Source organism: Triturus cristatus, chromosome 9 (genome assembly GCF_964204655.1).
Source record: "Triturus cristatus chromosome 9, aTriCri1.1, whole genome shotgun sequence".
NCBI lineage: Eukaryota > Metazoa > Chordata > Amphibia > Caudata > Salamandridae > Triturus > Triturus cristatus.
In genome coordinates, this window is record NC_140592.1 from 581,898,394 (window position 1) to 581,919,349 (window position 20,956).

A 20,956-nucleotide genomic window follows, 5' to 3' on the forward strand; every position below is an offset into this window, starting at 1 on the left:
AGCTAACCAATGATGGAATGATTGATGGATTCCTGAGCCAACCTGAATAGGACTTTATTAACAAAAAGGAACCAAGGATTCCAACGATTTACACACTACCGAAGGTGCACAAGCGGTTAGTTAAGCCGTCTGGTAGACCGATTGTCTCTGGATGTGGTTCCATCCTGGAACCACTAAACCAATTTATTGACCACTTTTTGCAACCTTGGGTCCCCAAAACAAAATCCTTTGTGAGGGACACCATGCACATCATAAAACTGCTGGAGGGGCAGTCATTTGATGTACACACACAACTTCTTGTAACACTAGATGTGTCCTCACTTTACACATCAATCCCCCAAGATAAAGCATTGGATGTCATTAGAACCACACTAGACGCACGGCAGAGACCGCACTGGATTCCAACTGACTTTTTGATTTCACTACTGGAGATTGCTATGAAAAAGAACTATTTCATCTTCAAAAAACAATTTTACTATCAGTGCAAGGGAGTGGCGATGGGGGCTACCTATGCACCGAGTCTGGCCAATATCTTCATGGACCACTACGAAGAGGAACACTTGTACAGTCATGAAAATCCATACCTCAATCAGATTGCGGTATGGAAACGTTATATTGACGACGTCATAATGGTGTGGTCCGGCGACACCAAGGAACTGAATGAATTCCATAACTGGCTTAATACCAGGACAAGGGACATTCAATTCACAATGACAAGCAACAACGAGTCAATAGATTTTTTGGACCTCACGTTTCAAGTAGAAGAAGGCTTACTATACTGTGATCTCTATCGAAAACCAATGGAAAGAAACACATTGCTGATGTATGATTCACATTATCCTCGAAACCTGAGGGATAATTTGCCCTACGGGCAATACCTCAGGCTGAGAAGAAACTGTACCAGAAGGATAGATTTCTTTAAAGAATCAGAAACCCTCACAAGTCGCCTGAAGGAAAGAGGTTACCCGACTGGACTATTGAAACGGGCGAAAAAACGTGCCTGGTACTGTCCCCGCGACCAACTCTTGGAGGTCAAGGCGAAATCTATTGAGTCAGACAATATTGTCTGTGTAACCACATTCAATACCAAGAGCAATGACATTAAGAAGATTGTTAAGAAATATTGGAACCTGGTGCCAAGTGAGCTACAGACTAACCAAGACCCCATCTTCGCCTTCAAGAGAGGCAGAAATATCAAGGACACCGTCGTCAGGGCATTCCAAGAACCCCCCAAGCAGCTGGACCTTAGAAACTACCTTGGTCTCCCGCCAGTGAGCGGACACCATAAATGTTGACAATGCAAAGTGTGTGATCAATGCCAAGAGGGAACGACATTCACATAAAACAACAGAACGTATAAGCTACCACACTTTACCAACTGTAATAGCTCCAATGTGATACATGCCATCCTTTGCCCCTGTGGCCTAATATATGTTGGACAAACCATTCAGAAAGCCAAGGCTAGAATTCTGCAACATATGAGCAGAATAAGATGTAAAGTACAGGGTGCACCCATGGTCGAACACTTTATGACACACAATCATTCCCCTGACAGTATAAAATGGTGGATTATAGAAAAGATCAGTCCCAATGCAAGAGGAGGTGCAATTTCTGTGGCCCTAAACTAAAAGGAATGTAGATGGATTTACTCGCTCAGCTCGGTACAGACTGGGTTGAACAAGATAGAGGAGACCGCAAGACAAATGGGACAACTCTAGCCACTTAGTACATACCCTGACCATGGGCTTTTTTTCTTGAAAATGTATTGTAATACTAGAGACAATTCTGTTATCAAATGCACTGTACATATTTTGCACATAAAGCTTGAAGTATTTTCTTTGTTACACTGTATAAATTGCGCACTTATGTTTTTTACTGTATACACGTTCGCATTTTAGAAAATTGTGAATGTTTTTATACATGCATGCATGCAATTTAAAACGTGAAGACATGATGTAATAGTGTTTGAAGGAATAATGCATGAAGAGACCTGAATATGATCATAGATGTACTGGAAATTTAATTCTAATTGGGACCCCGGAACTGTCAATACGATGGGAACCCCTGTCTGGGTGATACTGTATACACTGTGTAAATACTGTTTGAAGCAAACTTTTAATCACAATATACCTGTCCATTCACTCTGTTTAGGACATTGTACACCCATGTCCCTTACATGCAAGTAATCCAACATTAATTCAATATATAGGAGATATTATCTCTGTATATATGCGTAACATATTGGCCATTGTACTTCCAATGTACACATACGAGTCCCCAGTTGCTTAAAACGACCAGATTGGTTTTTTCACATCATTACAGGCCAATGCGGTTCGCATACACTGCGTTCACCGCCCCTAGTATTAATTACGAGTCAATTTTTACATATCATGTATCTCTACCAAAGTTGCTTAGCAACCAGACCTGCCCCCAAGCTCATGACGTAGCCACGGACCACGCTCGGTGCGTTACCTAGCAACGAGCTCCTGACGCGTTTGCTCAGTACATGCGCTTCGTACACGCGCACGTTCAACACGCCACAACCAGTTAATTAGGCAGCCGTACAAAGAAACAACTGTTGATACGATCGGAGGAGACAGGACGAATGCCTGAGCCCCTCTTTGAGTAACCTGAGACTCCGGTTTTCAAATCATAAGGTGAGCGTAAGAGTAGTGAAGGTAAAGATTGCGTAGATGTCTGATGTAGATGCTACCTGCTCACATGAGGCTAATTAATCCCTCCTTCTACTCAGAACCTTTATTGAGAGAACAAAGAGTGATCGCACCTCAAGACTGGGTGAGTGATTATAAGCATACAAATAAACATACATCTGGTTGTATTACAGCTAATGCTGCCATTAAATGGCTAGTCCTTTACTATTTCTCATTTCCTCATCTAGAAATCCCCACAGAGGAAGATTTAACATTGTGCAGGAGACTCGTGCTCCCATAAGGGCTTTTGCCTAACTAAACGAGGATTCTTTAACATGCCCTCCAAGCAGCATTGGGCTTTCTTAGGTGAGTCATCACCACGTGTGCCATGATTAGTTTTAGCACTCCATATTTCAAGCACACCTGACCATACACCTTACTATCCAACAGGCTGTCACTTCCCTGTCCCTGTCCTGATGAAGACCCACATTGACTAGATAGTAGTGCAGATCCTGGGTTGAAACGTCGACAAATATCCCCTGGACCAGTTGAAAGACTCTGCGCAAAGACCTATTTATTCAGTCTGCAGACCTACCTAAATTTTTGTTTTCCTGGCCTTTTTAAACCGTCGAAATCCTTCTAGTCACTTTGTATATATTAGGCACTATCACTACATCACTGAGCACCACATGTCACCTTGTCACAAAGTATATTTCACTTTGTGCCTTGACAGCCTTGCAAAATGTAATTTGGGTATTTATAAATGACGCAATTTATAAAACTCTTGAACACCCCTTATGGACTTTGTGTGTGTGGCTTATGACTAATTATCCTTTCTATGAATAAACCAAAGATTGGTTCAATGGTTTAAGAAATAATTTTCACCCGACAGAACCACTGTTACTTTTGTATACGATTGCCCAGGTTCTGAGGGATACTGGGTTACCCCATTGCTATTATAACAGGATTGGGGCAAGGCAGCCCCCCTCCAAAAAACAACAAAAACATTTTTTTAAAAGGGCCATGCCCCGGGGAAAATTAAGGCCTTGGGAGGGGGGCCACGCGGCCCCCCTCCACAGTTTAAAAAAAAATATATATATAGGGGGCACACCCTGGGGGAAGGGGTCCCAGGGCCAAAAAATAAGAAAAAGAAAAAAACAACAAAAAAACGGGATCGGGAGGAGGCCACGCCCCCTCCTTTCATCACTCTGCAAACGCGCCCCCTGGCGCGTTTGCAGAGGGGGAACAAATTCCCCTTCAATACTGGGGGTCCCTGGGGGCCAACTAGCCCACCAGGAACCTCCAATATGCGCTAGGCGGCTGCGTTGCAGAGAGGTGTAATGAAGCCACGCCCCTTTTTACACCGCTCTGCAACACAGCTCCGAAACCATAGGTTTCAGGGGTGTTATAGTTAGCTGGACATTTCACTAGTACAAAACAATTGAAATTTCCCCGTTATAGTTAGTTCAACTAACTATAACTCGCGCGCCCGCAATGCACTGCTGATGACGTCACATATTACATCACTCATGACATGGTCAGTGACATCACTCATGACATCACTGATGACATCTCAAAAGGTTTTTTAAATGCTAATTCCTAACTATAACGTGCCTGAAACCTACGTTTTTTTCAGTGAATTTCAAAGGTTTTTTAAATGCTAACTTCTAACTATGCCTACAGAGATAGGACATGTGAAGAAAGAAGCAAAACAGCACAGAAAGAAAAAAAAGAAATGCAGAAAGAAGCAACAGAAGTCCTCAAAGACGAAGAAAAGTGCAGGAAGAAGGAAAACGTGCAGAAAGAACAAACAGAAGAGCAGAAAGAAGCCTTGTTGCAAAATCATCCTGTACCCTCAACTTTTTCAGACGGATACTGATGGTAACTGAGTCTGACTAACCAGTCCTAGAGCCAGTGCTATGTTAAAAGACACTTAGAATACAGTGAAAACCCCTACATACTCTAGGGAACACTATGCGTTGGAGTCCCCCTGTGATTAGCATGACCTCCTCTGTAAGCCCCTAGTATATAATAGGGTAGGGGGATTAAAACTACCTCTTAAAACTCACCACAGAGCGTGTTTGCACACATGTCACCTCCAGCCCGCCCCCTCCCTTCACCACTGTGCAAACGTGCCCCGTGGCACATTTTAAGGTGGGGGATTAAGTCCCCTTCAATCCTGAGGGTCCCTGGGGTTCAACTAGCCCACCAGGTACCTCCAGTAAGCGCCACAGAGCTGCGTTGCAGAGAGGTGTAAAAAGGGGCATGACCTAGACCAACTCTCTGCAACGCAGCGCTCTGGCGCTTACTGGAAGCACTTGGTGGGCTAGTTGGCCCCCAGGGGCCCTCAGGTTTGAAAGGGAATTCATTCCCCAATTTTAAACGTGCCACAGAGCGTGTTTGCACACATAGCACCTCAGGCCCCGCCCTCTCCCTTCACCAGTGTGGAAACGCGCCCGTGGCGCATTTTAAGTTGAGGGATAAAGTCCCCTTCAATCCTGAGGGCCCCTGGGGGCCAACTAGCCTACCAGGTACCTCCAGTAAGCTCCACAGAGTTATGTTGCAGAGAGGTGTAAAAAGGGGGTGTGGCCTGGACCACCTCTCTGCAACGCAGCACAGTGGCACTTACTGGAAGCACCTGGTGGGCTAATTGGCCACCAGGAGCCTTCAGGATTGAAAGGGAATTAATTCCCCAACTTTAAACACGCCAATTGACGTGTTTGCACACATGTCCCCTCAGGCCCAGCCCCCTCCCTTCATCACTGTGCAAACGTGCCCCGTAGCGCGTTTTAAGTTGGGAGATTAAGTCCCCTTGAATCCTGAGGGTCCCTGGGGTCCAACTAGCCCATGAGGAACCTCCAGTAAGCGCCACAGAGCTGCATTGCAGAGAGGTGTAAAAAGGGGCGTGGCCAACACCAGTAGAATATATAACTCAGCTGAGGATTGATCAGAAAAATAATTGGAGAAATTACATTTTAATCTGTGGATTTTGATGTGTTTTTCCTGGAAGGATGAGTGTGTGTCTGTATTACCTAAAGATGCCTTGCCAGCCTGGTGGTCTAATGTCGATAGAATCCATATGAAAGACTAAAAATATGGATTCCAAATACCAACAGGCCCGCTCCGTTGAACACTTTACGAACAATGATGCAAAACTGCGTGTTGGATTTTAATGAATTTTGAAGCACTGAGTAACAGAAGCCTTTCCACCAGAGCCAACAGGTTTCTAAACCTTACAGAGGAGGAATGCGAGTGAGCTCCACTTACAGGGATCCAACTTCAAGTTCCTCAACTCTCTAAATAATTGATGCTTTGGATATTTTGATTACTAACCAATTATGGAAATATATGATTCTGTAATGTAGTGGTAATGACACTGCTAAACATCCCCAAACAATTTTATTTATACAAGAACAATATACATACAGGGAAGAAAAATTATTGAAAGCTTTTCTTACTTTTCTGGAGACAGATCTGGGTCTTGCCGCCAGAACTGCACTCCTATCAAGCTTGTCTTAAAGAAGTGTTAGGGATCCCAGGGTCGGGAAGCATATATTGGCTAAAATACAATAAAGATACTTTGACCAAGGTAGGGTGTGTGGATCTGTGGACAGAACCGGCGGCCACTCTGACAGTTAGTAAAACACTGTTAAAGAGGATGTACCGACAATCCAAAAGGGATCAACAGCTGGTATTCTCCTCATATGGCACTCTGGCCGACTCCTTCCTTACGATCAAGGTAGACTATACCTTGGAACAGTATTTAGACGAAATACGGCCTCCCTTGGCTCAAAGGTGTACATGCAGTTCAGCCTACTAAGAGATTATTTTACTGGCAAATGAGCTAGTAAACAGAGCCCTACAGTACATACCTGCCCTAGCTGTGGGGCAGATAGGGAGTCCGAGGTGCATGTTCTGTTTTTCTGCCCAGCTTATGTTAAAAGTAGGAAAAAGTGGATTATTCCCGTTGTCAGCTTCTTGGTGTTAGGGATTATCAAATTGCTTTTCGAATTTTAAAAACTGAGCTTTGGCAAAGTCTAGTTTTTGCTGTAGCCCGCTTTTTAATTTCAATATGGAGGTTTAGGCAAAAGATGTGCCCCTAAATGTTTGTTCATTTTAACTAATGTATTTTACTATATATAACTAGTTTAATCTGCCATATGTATACTGTATTTATTCGCTTCTTAATATTTTATGGTGTTTAATTCATGTCATGTAATTTTATTTGTTCCACTTTTATGGCATATAGCCTAAATAAAGTTCATAAAGTAAAGTAGGAAAATCTAATAAATGACAAGAGTACAGGAGTCCTAATGAGCTTATTCAGAATATAGCGTAAGTGGCATCTAAAATATGAAAAGACATTTTTTCCAATACAACGCTCATTTATATATATACTGAACTGCTAATCAGTCAACAATGTTAAATGAATGGCTTTATGGAGACCAGCAGGCGTAGATCTGTACCCTTTTATTTTCCCACATTTGGACCTCATCTAGCCAACATTACAAATTCAAGTTTCTTGCCAGCTACATAACAGGTTCATTTATGAGGTTGTAATAAGTAACTACTGAGATAGCTTAGAAGGCAACACAGAAAACGCTTGAATTCTTAATTGTGTAGTAAAGCAATCTTCCTGCTCCTAAGGATATGACCTTTCACCTTTAGATCGGCACACATGTCTCGAATGCATAGGACACAAGCTCATCTCTTAGAGGTATACATTTGCAATCCTTTCTCTAACAGTGTTTCCCCTTGGTTTAATCCCTTTAAGGTTGCAGTTGTGAAAATGAAGAGGACAACACAGGTATATGCCATGAAGATCATGAACAAGTGGGATATGCTCAAGAGGGGCGAGGTAAGAGGGGCATGTGGAAGTTGGGTGTTTAAGAAATATATTTTGCAGTGTGCTTAGGTAGGAGGGACACGTTGACATGTCCAATGAGAGAGTCTTGGTAAATTAAATAAATTAAGCTTCCTTGCATCAGCACAGCTTCTGTTGCCTATTGGAGGCAAAGTGCTCAAGGAAGACTGAGAGAAGGGGGATTTTTCAAAAACAAGTGGGTTAATAGTACTTTTTAAAATGACCCATGCTACTCTCGAGTTCCTGAAATAGGATAAGGCAAGTGAGGTTCACAGAAAAGGGATGAAGGAAGTCGAACTTGCTAAAATAGTGTTACGTAAGCGTGGCCGCAAGGGTTACACAGGTAAATGGGGAATAGGATACTATATTATACTTTACGAGTTTCATGCTCTGACATGTTTTATATTCACAAACAAATTGACTTTTCCTAAAAAAAAAAAAAAAAATCTTGTTCCATCTAAACATAAGCACTGCCACAAAGTTATTAACACAGCAATCCAATATAAGACTACAAAGGAACTATAAAACATCAAAGATGCCCCCCGCTACCGTGTAGCCAAAGTATGCCATTCCACAAATTAATTCTGTCCCTTTTCCACAGTCTTAGCAGACCAGATCCATCTGTTTTATTTCAATGTGAGCAGGCGATCTACATTCCGATGTCTTCTGGAACCCTTGACAATCTCAAGTACAAACCATTTCATGTCTGTAGGTGCATGCGACATTCATTTGTGCTAATGTTTTGTCTACTATATTCTAACATCTTGAGAAGCATTTGGTTTTTTACTGATTAACAATGAATTATCCGATGGGAGGAGCCTAGCGCGCACCCAAGATGGCCGCGTAGGTGCGAGGCTCCCGAGGACCTCCGCGACCTCCTGCATAAATCCTGACCGAATCCTGTCCTAGATGAGGGGACTGTGTTTGTGAACCCGAACTGAGGTGACGCCCGTTTTCCGTTTTCAATTCGGACTTCGGACACCGGCGGGAGCACCGATTAAGGTTTGCGGCCTTCTCCACACCGGCCCCCCGTACTGGAGTTGTGGGGCGATCCGGCGACAAAGTGAATAACAGCGGCGGGCAAGGCCGGGCGACTCGCGCACCCCGCACTTTCACTTTCGCTTTTGCGCCCTCCCTGCTGCCAGGCGAGGTAGGGTCGCGAGGCGGTGTGCGGCGGTGTGGCCTCGTTGGGGTGCCCTGCCGGCCCGCCGGCTGCGGTCCGTCCTGCGGAGCGGTGGTCGCCCCCCCCCAGAGCCCTTGAACGGGATTGTCTACCCCCTTTTTGAGGAGATTGGCTCGATTTGGGGACCGCGACCATGGCCACAAAACAAGATGGCGACCGGGCTAAAGTGAAGTCTACCCGTCGTGGCGCGGCCCATCAATCCAACAACATGGATCGCTACACCCTCCAGAAGGGGTCTCCAGAGGCGCTGCGTAGGTCCCCTACGGGCCCGACTGATGCTCCTGCTCTGCCCACGGACCTGACCCTCCGAGACGTCATGGGCGCCATCGCCGAGATGAAGGCCTCGGTGGACCAGCGCTTCGACACTCTGGCGCAGAAGATCGACTCGGTCCTCGTGGACGTGGGCCTCGTGAGAGCCGATCTGTCAAAAACAAATGACCGGGTCGATTCTTTGGCCCACTCTACCTCGGGCCTCACATCTGACGTGGCGGCCCTCCAACAGGAGGTGCGCAGGCTTGGCCAGGCGAGCGCCCTGATGCATCGTCGACTGGAGGATTCCGAGGGTCGGGCCCGGAGAAACAACGTCCGCATTATCGGGGTGCCGGAAGGACGCGAGGCAGAGGCAGCGGATCTGTTTGTGGAGGACTTGGTCCTCACCCATCTCCAGCCTCGGGGGCTGAGTAAATTCTTTGCAGTGGAACGTGCCCACAGGGTCCCCGGGGGTAGGCCTCAGGCCGGAGCCCCTCCGAGGCCTCTCATCGCCCGGATTGTCAATTTTCGGGACAGGGACGCTATCCTGCAGACTTCCAGGCTACAAGGGCCGGTCAGACTTGATAATACGGATATAAATTTCTATCCTGACTTTACTCCGGCGGTCCAAAAGCAGAGACTGAGCTTTCTCGGTGTCAAACGTCGCCTACGGGACCTGAATCTCAAATATGCGATGCTTTTTCCGGCTAAGCTGAGGGTGGAGGTGGATGGCCGCACGCACTTTTTTGATCGTCCCGAAGCGGCCGGGGACTGGCTGGACACTTTGCCCGGAGATCGGGGCCGGGGGGGTGGGGGGGGAGCGGTTGGTGGGGAGGGCCCGCAGGATCAGGACTGAGGGACTAATGTTAGGCCTTGCTCGGGACTGTGTTATTGTCACCATGGACTGTTAGGGTAAGTGCCCCTCCTGTGGAGGTCGTGTGGGGTCTCTTGGGGGATCTCCCTCCTCCTCTGGGGGACTAGTTAGTTTTCTTTCTATGGGGCGACAGGCACACTGCACTTTGGGGGGGCTGTTTGGGCTCATGCAGGGGTGCAGGGTGGGGGGAGTTCTGTTGGGATGGGTGGGTTGGGGTGGGGTGTGGTTCGTTTCTACCGCAAGGCAAACCCTTCATTGTATTGATGTTTTTGAGATGCTCTCCGGGGGACAAATGATGGCTTCTGTATGTGATGGGGGGTAGGGACCTGACTTTGTTATCCTGGAACGTTAACGGACTGGGTGATAGGATTAAGCGGGGTGTGGTCCTGCAATATCTGAAACGGATTTCGCCTGATGTGGTCTTTTTGCAGGAGACGCACCTCATTGGTAACACCTTTTGTGCCATGAATCGGCGTGGCTATCGTTTGGTGGCCCACTCGGGCTTCACATCTGGCTCACGAGGGGTGGGCATTATGGTCAAGACCTCGCTCCCGCTAGAAATAGACGAGGTGCGCCATGATGAGAGGGGACGATACACTGTCTTGGTGGGGAGAATGGAGGGCAAAATAGTCGTCTTTGTCTCAGTGTACGTCCCACCGGGGTTACAGTCCACCACCTTTGCAGACCTGGGACGCCTCTTGCTTGACCTTCCGGGGGGGCTTCTGGTGGTTGGGGGGGACTTCAATGCGGTGGCCTCTGGGACTATGGATCGTTATCCCCCTAGGGACCTCCCCCGGGCACAAGCGTGGCTGTCTGGCCTTTTGGACACACTGGGATTGGTGGACTGTTGGCGTCTAAAGCATCCCACTCAGCTGCAATACACCTTCCATTCGGGGGCCCACGGTAGCCTTTCGCGGCTTGATCATGTCCTTGTCCCTGCGGCCTATGCCGGGAGAGTGGGGGAGGTGCGCCATTTGGCGCGGGGTATTTCAGATCATTCCCCACTCCTGTTGCACTTTGATGTCTTCCCGAGGGGGGAGGGCAGGGTAGCTCCAATCAATGCCTGGTACCTGCGCGACCCCACTATTCGTGCGGACTTGATTAAATCCTTGCAACGGTATTTTGAGGAGAATGTGGGGTCTGTCTCATCGGCCATCTCCCTGTGGGAGGCTTTCAATACAGTGCTTAGAGGGGAGGCCCTCTCCTTTATTTCTTATGCCCGGAGGCGCGCACAGGAGGAGGTGACCCGGGTGGAGGCTGAAATTACTGAACTGGAGGGTGATCTGGGGAGTGGGGTGACTGACGCTGCGCTGCACGTTCTACACCTGAAGCAGGCGGCATATAGGTCCCTCGTCACGGAGGCGGCCAGGGGCCTCAGCAGGGAGCAACAGGGGAGATTGTATGATGTGGGTGATAAGGCTGGCAAGTTGATTGCGTGGTTGGATAAGAAGGAGAGAGCTAGTCGTGTGGTCCCGCTGATTGAGAGAATGGATGGTGTACGTGTTACTGAGCCGGAAGGCATTGTCTCTTGCTTCGCAGATTATTTCCGCGAGGTATATTCCCCGGTTTCTCCCTGCCCGGAGGAGGATTCCCATGCCCTGCTGCGTGACATCGCGCTGCCCTCCCTCTCAATGGAAGACAGGGAGTTGATGGATGCCGCCCCCACCTCGGACGAAATTGCCCTCGCCATCCGCTCGGTCGCTTCTGGCAAGGCCATGGGCCCGAACGGTATTCCTATCGAGTTGTACAAACTGCGACCGGATGTACTTGCACCCCATCTCCGCGCAATGTTCCTGGCGGCCCACTCGCGGGGCTCCCTCCCGCCGGACCAGCGTCTGGCTACCATCGTGGTTATCCACAAGGAGGGGAGACCGCGAGACCGGGTCACATCCTACCGGCCTATCTCGCTCTTGAACGCGGAGCCTAAAATCCTCGCCAAGGTGCTCGCCAACCGGCTGGTCGGCGTGGTGGGCGATTTGGTCCACCAGGACCAGTCCGGCTTTATTCCCCATCGCAACACGGCCCTTAATCTGCGGCGCTTGCACGGGGTGCTCGCGCGTGTTCCGTTCGTGCGGGAGCCGGCCATCTTGGCGTCCTTAGACGCCACCATGGCGTTCGACACGCTCGAATGGCCCTACATCTGGGCGATGCTGGCAAAATTTGGATTTGGCCCGGGATTCATCAGTTGGGTCAAATTGTTGTACTCGGACCCATTGGCACAGGTGGTGGTGAATGGTCGAGTCTCGGCCCCATTCGGGCTGGGACGGGGCACGCGACAGGGTTGTCCCCTGTCCCCGCTCCTTTTTGCACTAGCCTTGGAACCCCTGGCGGAGTGGCTGCGGTGGCACCCTTCTATCCGTGGTCTCCGTTGGACCCCCGAGTATGAGGACCGCGTGTCCCTCTACGCTGACGATATCCTTCTGTACTTAGCCTCCCCGCGCAAGTCACTGATTGTCCTGGTCGATGTTTTGCGCTCCTTCGGCCGTAATTCAGGCCTTGTCATCAACTGGGCTAAATCCTGTGTCTATGTGCTTTCCGGGGAGGCTCCTGTCCTTCCTCGGGGTTGTCCGATCCAGATTGCCTCGCAGGGATTTCGATACCTGGGGGTCTATATTACGCTGGACCCGGTGGCCCGCTACGAGCGAAATTTGCTTCCCCCCCTCCAGCGCTTGAAGGAGGACGTCGCACGCTGGCGGCGCTTGCCGCTCTCGCCGCTCGGCCGGGCGGCATTGTTCAAGATGATGTCATTGCCGCGCTTTCTGTACGCTCTCCAGAACACTATGGACTTGGTCCCGGCGCGCTACTTCCGTGAGGTGGAAAGCTTGCAGCGCCGTCTGTTTTGGGACGGGAGGCCGCGTATAGCTCTGGCAAAATTGACGCTCCCGTGGTACGACGGAGGGATTGCCCTCCCGGATATTAAGCGGTATTACTGGGCCTCCCAGTTAGCTGCAATTAATCACGGTTTCTATGGGCCCGCCCTAAACCCGGCATTTGAAATGGACAAAATGCTCCTGCCCGGTGGCGACTACAATCGAGCGCTCTACACTAGCGTGCCCGATTCCCGCTTGACGGGACCCACGCGTGTCATGGTGCGAGTATGGCACGCGGCTAATGCAGCTATGGGATGGAAGGACCGTTTGACCCGAGCGTCACCGTTGTATGCGTCGGAGAGGCTGGGCTCTTTGTGGACCTCGAAGGGCTTCGAGAGGTGGGACATGATAGGCATCAGTACAGTGGGAGATCTCTGGACGAGGGGAGGATTCAAAACATTTGAGACGCTGCAGGCGGAGTTTCAGCTGCAGGGCAGTGAATACTTTCGCTACCTGCAGGTCCGTCACGCACTGGGTTCCGTCTTCCCAGACGTGGCCTCCATCCCGGAGTCCTCCCCCCTGGAGGATAGAGTGCTAGATGGCCACGTTCCGGACAGTACGATCTCCCTCATTTACAAGAAATTGATAAATGACCGCTCGGGCTTACTGACTGGCCTCCGCGAGGCTTGGGTTGCCGATGGGCTGGAGTTGGACGACGAGGACTGGATTTCCGCGGTGGCCTCTCCGAAGGAGGTGGCCATCCCGGCTCGCCTTCGCTTCGTCCAGCTTAAGATACTCCACCGGGTGTATATGACGGGGCCAAGGCTTCTGCGTATGGGCTATGTCGAAGATGGATTGTGTAAGCGTGGGTGTGGTGCTTTGGCGACTTTTTTGCACATTCTGTGGGAATGTCCGAGGGTGGAGCGATTCTGGCGTGGTGTGCATGAGGTCCTGCGAGCGGTTACGCATGTCGCGCTGTTGCCTGAAGCGAGGAGATGCTTGCTGAATGTGTGGGAACCGACCGATTACTCGGTTCCGCAGACGCGATGGGTGACTCTGGGATATATGATAGCTAAACGTGACATTGCTCAACTGTGGGGATCCCAGAGGCCCCCGGCGGTGTCAGCCTGGAAAGAACACATGGATTGGTGCATGTTCCGAGAAAAGGTGGTGTATGTGGCGCGGGGTAAGCCTGGGGCATGGGTGAAGATATGGGGCCCCTGGAACGCCTACCGCGGGGGTATTTGCGAGCCGCCGTCGTTGCCTCCCACTTCACCGGCTCCATCCCCCTAGTTGACCCCTTCCCTTAGCCCCGGGCACATTGTTCTCCCAGTCCCGGATCTGTTTCCCTTCCCCTCTCTGGATTTCTTTGGATGGTTGGGGTCCCCCACTGGAGGAGCACGTGTCGTCCTTTTCGATCGCGGGTTGCCTTGCGGGTGTGGTTTTATGTTGTTGTGTTGTATAAAACGAAACCGTATTGTGGGCTCAGAGTCATGTGGCCTACGTTGTTGATACCTCCTCTTTATCGTCTCTGCAAAGTCAGGTGCCTTATTGTATGTATGTCATTTGCTTCTGTCACTTTAGCGGCCGGCCGGAAGGTTGTAGGCCCATACTTGTATATACTTGAGATTGCAATAAACGGTTTCAACAAAAAAAAAAAAAAAAAAAAAAACAATGAATTATCCTCATTTTTAGTACTGGTTTTCCGGGTAATGATGAAGGATTACTTTTCGTCAATAAATTTTGTGTCTAGAATTACTGAATGTTACTTTTGGGTCCTCTGTTGGATTTATATACGTGAACTATATACTCTGCAATATGGCGGCCATAATCGGCAGTGCAACTGCGCATCTGGTGCCCACGTTTTGGGATCTATAAAATTAAGTGATGGTCAGTACATGCAAGATGACGGACACGTAGTATCGCTATGCAGCGCGTATGAGGTTATAGGTCAAGACTAACAGGGCTTCCTCAATTGGACTTCCCTACGAGACGGTAGCCGGTGTGTTGGTGATTAATTCTCCCACTTTTCTAAGTAAGTACGGGATATGCTTTAACTTATGAACTCGTATGTCTGTACATTATCTCAACTTGTGGCAGTTATTGTGCTTTTTGTTTAATTTATAGATAAACAGTTACCGTGATGGAACAGGTAAGAAGAGTGAGTCGGTTGTGCACACGGGGCTAATCTCTTGGCATTGGTATTGGTTTGGTAGCCTTATTTGCTGTTTTGGCTTTATGCTTACAGAGATGGTCATAGAATACGTTTCCTGAGTGAACGTTTCACATGAGAGACCATTTATTGAGTAAGAAGTTTATCTTATTGGTGTTGGTCACTTTGGTGCTATATTCAGTTGGGTGTAATTAAGCACTCATGGTGTGGTTTTTAACTGGTGTTTTGAACAATTATTGCCCTATCATTGTGCATGTTTTGCGGGTCAGACACTGATGTTGGATTAAGGTGTGAGCAGGCGATACAAGAGAACCCAGCGGTATTCATTGCTTTGTTTTGTTAGTGTTTACAGGAGTCTACTTGCTTTGCAACGCTGCGTCCTGAAGATGGTCTTGCGGACCTGTGTGGCCTTTTAAAGACCGAAACGTCGATGACATTGCACCCTTCTTGTCTGTAATTCCCAGCCTTTGGGTGTTGGTAAAACTGATGAAATATCATGAATTAAGAAATGTATATGGACTGTTGTTCACACTGACCATATCAGCGATTTGACAATAGGGTGTCGCACTGCTGCCAATTCCATACCAAATTGATGTATTGAATGGAACTGAGCTAGTAGTGAAAGTGTAGCTACATATAAAGTTTGTCATGTATATTGACTGTTATGCTCTCTAAGAATTTTGTAGCATTATTGGATTTAAAGTCAATTCGAATTACAATACAACACGGTTTTGAACACATCCCTGTTTGTTTTGTTAATTTGTCCACGCTTGTGGCTGAACTAAATGTTGAAGATTTATTTAAATAATTCCTCAGGGTACATCTGCATATGTTATTGATCATACCCAGTCCTTTGGAGAATATTGGGTTGCCCTATTTTCGTGATTAGTATGTTATAAATAAGCAAAGTTGGGGGTGGCATTGGCGGGCAGTGGCAGGTATGCAAGAAGTGCAGGTCCTTTACGGAGGGAGATCATTGTTATCCCTCCGTGGCGTAGAAACTGTGAAAGAAGGGTAGTCTATTGAGGGGAGATAGATTGCTTGAGGAGACCCCAGGATTCCTCATATCGGAGGGCCTCCTCTTCGGCCCCCCGCATTTACAGACCACTCCATACCAGGCTGCCAGAGAAGGAGTCGTCGGGGAGCGCCAATGCAAGTTGAGGGTACTTTTGGCAAGGAGGAGGACCAGGGAAGCAAAGCAGGAGCGCACTTTGTGAGGCTTGCACCGCTTGAAGATGGCAAGCAAGCACACTTCCCATGTGTGGAGATTGATGAGCTCTGTGATCTGGCGTTATGTGTTGTGTACCCTCTCCCAGAAATGGTGCAGAGCTGGGCAGGACCAAGTCATGTGTCATAAGTCTGCACCTAGAGTCTAAGTGCTGGCTTGTTACTCTATTCATATATACCATATTGATCAGTCGTGTGTGGTCAAAAAATAGACCCAACCATGGTCATCATCAACAAATTATTTTTTTCGGTCAAATAAGAACATAAAAGCACAACGATTAATATCACAGTTAAAATATTAACAAGAACAATCTACATAAGTAACCACACTGTCAAATTTAATCAGATAGCAGCTTGTAATGTTTAAAGTATAAAAGAATAATACGTCTTGATGTTAAGGAAACAATTTCATAAGCAAAACTGCAAAGATGCAATAAGATGGTTTAGACAACACAGGAGATAAAAACATGCAGCAGTCTACACAGTGTGTATAACTAGTAATTCGTAACGAGAATACAATAATACTGCGAAACCAGGTTCTAGGTGTTATTTACAGCTAAAGCTCAATCGAATCAGACAACAAACCCCAAACCAATGCCAGAAGGTAGCTGTGGACTAGTTCAAAATAATGTCTCAGCGCCAGTGGCTCCTGCTACTAGGGCCTGCAGCGCAGCTGTTCTGAGAGACCAGGTCCTGCTTAAATATCTTGCAGTTGCAAATATTTAGTGCAGATGTGTCAGATTTTAATATACGTACAGCACCCAAGCACTGTTTCACTTCTAAGTTACTGCAGAGGGGCGGAATCCACCTGGATCTTGGGTTGTTATTCTTGTGGTAGACCAATACAAAATGCACCTCGGTTGACAGTGCATTAGGGCAAAAGGGGCAGTCACATTTCTGTTCCCCTTCGTTACACCATCTTGAGATAAAATCCCTGAGTGGCATTATACCAACCCATAAGCGAATTTACAGTGATTTTGCAATGGGGGAGCTTTCTATCGGGAAACTGCTCATAGTGCAGGGAGCATTTGTGGCTTAAAGATGTATCCATCAGGCCATCTAGCCTTGCGCCACATATTTTTGTAGAAAATGCTCCCAATAAATGTTTTTGACCCAGTTGGCATGGTTCGCCCTCAGCTTACTGGGATCTTCCCAAAAACCTCGAGCTTTAGCTCACTGCATAAGGTTTTCACAGCTTTGATCAATGGCTTGGTGTATTGCTTATCTATAAGCAGTAACTAGTGGAATGCAGCTTTAAAAGGGACCAGCAGCTGGGTTGTCCAGATTCTACCGCAGTAAGTCAGGATTCTTAAAGGAGCAATTTGAGCAATCCTTATGAGGCACAAATTCCATCTTGAAGGTATGAGTGGGGTGCTGATAGGGACTCTCAGATCTGATCTTATACATTTGTTTACTGTTATTTTTAGTTGAGAGGTATCCCCCGAGCCCCGTATTTCGGCTCCATACAATACACCTCCCATAACCATCAATCTATATACCTCCAGTGCGAGCGACACAGCCCTGATAGTCGATGCTTTACATCTCCTGATGATGGCCGCTGCTCTATGTCTTAATATGGAGTTGCCTTTTGCCAGCTGTGGGTCCAAAGAGAGCTTGTCAATGAGCCTAACTCCCAGATAGTCAAAGCTCCTGATCTATGCTAGGACCCTTCAGTCTTCTTATTTCTAAAAGTGTGATGAGGGTTGATGGCCATAAATGTAGATTTGCCTTCATTGGTCTCAAGCCCTCGGTCCCTGCTGAATCCCACAAAGTAGTTTAGCAATTCCTGAAAGCCCATAGGGTTACTTGAGACCAGCAGGGTATCATCTGCAAATAGCAGAACAGTGATGTGTTCAACAGCTATCCTGGCGGCAACATGCTGGCATTTTTCCAGAGTTTCCACAGCACCATTTATGAACAAGGAAAACAATAAGGGAGCAAGGACGCAGCCCTGTCTATTAACAGGGATCCTATGGGAAAGGCCGTCCTGCGGGCTCCACCTGACATGGGCAAATGTATTTGTGTGAAGTCTAGCAATGAGATTAAGTAGATTGTGTGGAATCCAGAGAGTGTGCCTCGGTACTAGGTCGAAGGCTACCCTGATGTTCTTAAAAGACACATACATATGGTCCCTGTTGATGGTAATGTACTTCCAATAGATGGTCATAAAACGAACAATGTGATCTGTAGTACCTATGTTCTTGCGAAAGCCCACCTGCAGGTATGGCAGGATCAGATGTTCTTCCATCCACTCCTGTAAAAGAATTAAGATATACCTGCAGAAAATGTTCTAAGTATTATCAATGAGGGTGATTTGCCTATAGTTTGAAGAGCGTCTTTTGGCCCCTTTTTGTGGGTTAGGACAATGATGGCGCGATGACTTTAGCATTTCCTCCCCATGCAGCACAGCATTGCTTAGCTTGTTCAGGTAGGGTACCCAGATTTCAGGCTCAGAATGGAATAAGTCCATTAGGATGGTATCTGGGCCAGGGACTTTCTTCTTTCTCATACAGGAAAGGGCACCGCTAGCTTTCTTGATTGAAAATCTGAAGAAGGGGTGCTTGAGGCAAAGGGGGCAGGTGTCACTGTCACTATACCGTCACCCGTTGCCCTCCCCGAGGATGGTTTCCTTTGCTCATGGTCACATTCAAGCTGTATAGGGCTTTTAAATGATCAACCCATAGATCCACTGGGACATGCATGTCAGGAGAGGAGAAGCCACCATTGCTGTTTGTTGCCACTAATTTCCAGAAGGATCTATATTCACGTTTCCTAAGAACTTCTAGCATTTTGCTCCACTGTCCCTCTTCCTAGTGGCCCTTAGTGTTGGTCAGTGTGGCCTTGTAGGCCTTTGTAGCCCTCAATATATCTATTTTTGAGCCTTCTTTGATGGCCTTGATTAGTCCCCCGTTTGCCATTCTACATTACTTGGTAAACAGAGGCAACATGTCCTTTTGTGCTCTGCTTTGTGAGATAATTTGTAAGGGTGCTAAAGAACTCCCTTAGCTAGAAAATAATAAAGATAATATGGGTGACATTGAGGATCCTTACGGAGTCCACTTATAAGGATTTCTTTCTGAGGTTTTTGTTCCATTACGTTTTGGTCTTAGTATTGTGGTAGCACTCCGACAATCAATGTATCATGATTGTAATTCATTTATATAATCGCATTGTCTTGAGTTGTGATTCGTATCTATCATGTTTCTATGTGTTTATAATGCCTTTAAACTAGGCATTTTTATGGTTCATTGAACTGAAATAAAGTTGATTGATTGAACTCCCTATGCTTGCTGTTAAACATGGCTGCGTCCATTATAAGTTCCAAAGTCGTCTACAAATGATTGGTAGATCGTTTGGAACAACCCGAGTATCCATGGTGATATTGGCCCACTTTATGTTCCTGCGATTATTAGTAAGAATCAGTGGCATTGTGGGGGATGTCATTAAGTTGCTCAGGCGATTTGCGAAACAGGTCTAGTTTAAAAGCAGTGACAAGTGCATTATGGTCACTGTCCTCACGGTTGAAAACTTCCATATCTATCATATAGTGCCATAGTCTTAGATCAAGCAGGATATAATCTATGTGATTGTTGTACATGCCTCTCTTGAAGGTAAAAAGATGGTGATTGTCAGATCTAGTGCACCCATTGGCATCTCTCAGACCAAGGTCTACACAAAGGTGGAAAACTCAACCTGTGACTTTTAGCCGTTTCAATGCCAGTTTACTTGTAATTTCAGGAATGCCAAACTCTTCGTCCTCATCTGTTGTTAAGGCTGGTAGAGGTTCAAGGGGTTCAAATATACTGTTACAGTCCCCAGCCATTATCAAGGGCCAGGAATTATGTATACTGCCCTCTACTAATGTTTGGAGTGCGTGTATAGTTCAGGGTTCCCCACTATCCTAGACAATCCTGTAGATGTCAATCACAACTAGGTGTTTTAGTACCGCAGAACTGTTAAATGTCAGGTGAATGCCTAAAATGTTCCTTGATCCTGAGTCTAATAGTTCCACATTGAAGTTGTGGAATTTCTTTGCCGGATTATTAAGCCTCCTAAGGCTTTCCCAGATGTAGCTGGGATGGCATTTACAAAGTAGGTGAGATAACCTGGCCTATAAATTTGCTCATCTCACATGTTTCCTGTAATAAAATGATATGGTGGCTATCTATAATTTCCCCACATTCCAGGTTATTTTGTTTAGTCTGTGGCCCTGTGACATTCCATGCCACAAGTTTGACTTCAGGATTTTGACTCACTACAGGTGTGCCTGACAACAGGGATGTTTGATGGGCCAAGGAAGCTGATTAAGATTGTCTGGTTGATAACTCTCATGTGATCTCGGGCATGTTTGACCTCCCGCTCCCCAATAGAGGAACCCACTGGTTGCTAAGCCAGGCTTTGCTCAATAAGAATAACACAGCATAAGGCTTAGCGCACATTTTGGGAATGTCCTGGAAAAGTCAGTTTACATCAGATGTAGGCAGGGAGCCTGGACCAACCGGCCTTGTTTCATGTGCTGTACTTTGGATCAACATACGTACGAAGAGTGGTCCAATTGACTGATTAACTTCTCGAGGAGGAAAACAATGATCAGGTCAACTTGGTTATCAAAAAGATTTATATAATGAAATAATCACAAGTTTGCAATTTCAATGGTTGCTCCAAAGTGAAAAGGTGAATTAGGTACTCAAGGTAGTTCTCGTGAGGTAATGGAGATGTGATAATAAAGATAAAATACAATGTTTACAATATTTACAATGATGAAAGCGACCTGTCTAACAATGTATCAAAAGACTGGCTACACAACTCAAGTAATGCGATGTCATAAATGCATGATAATTTCTCCGCTTCTGGGCTGAATGAGTATTGATCTATTTCCCTTTAGTTTTATTCCTTGACAATCCACTGGGCACTGATGTGCCTTT

At 47.0% G+C, this 20,956-nt stretch overlaps 1 protein-coding gene across 7 annotated transcripts in view; it reads left to right on the plus strand.

Moving 5' to 3' along the window:
* DMPK (DM1 protein kinase) overlaps nt 1-20,956 on the plus strand; it is an 817,401-nt gene that overhangs the window by 389,517 nt on the left and 406,928 nt on the right. For all 7 annotated transcript variants that reach the window (XR_014968671.1, XM_085625612.1, XM_085625617.1 and 4 more), the window contains exon 3: nt 7,426-7,509. Coding sequence is in view for 6 of the 7 variants with exons in the window: in XM_085625612.1 (XP_085481738.1) it covers nt 7,426-7,509 (84 nt within the window). In the remaining variant the exon portion in view is untranslated. The remainder of the gene's footprint in view (nt 1-7,425; nt 7,510-20,956) is intronic.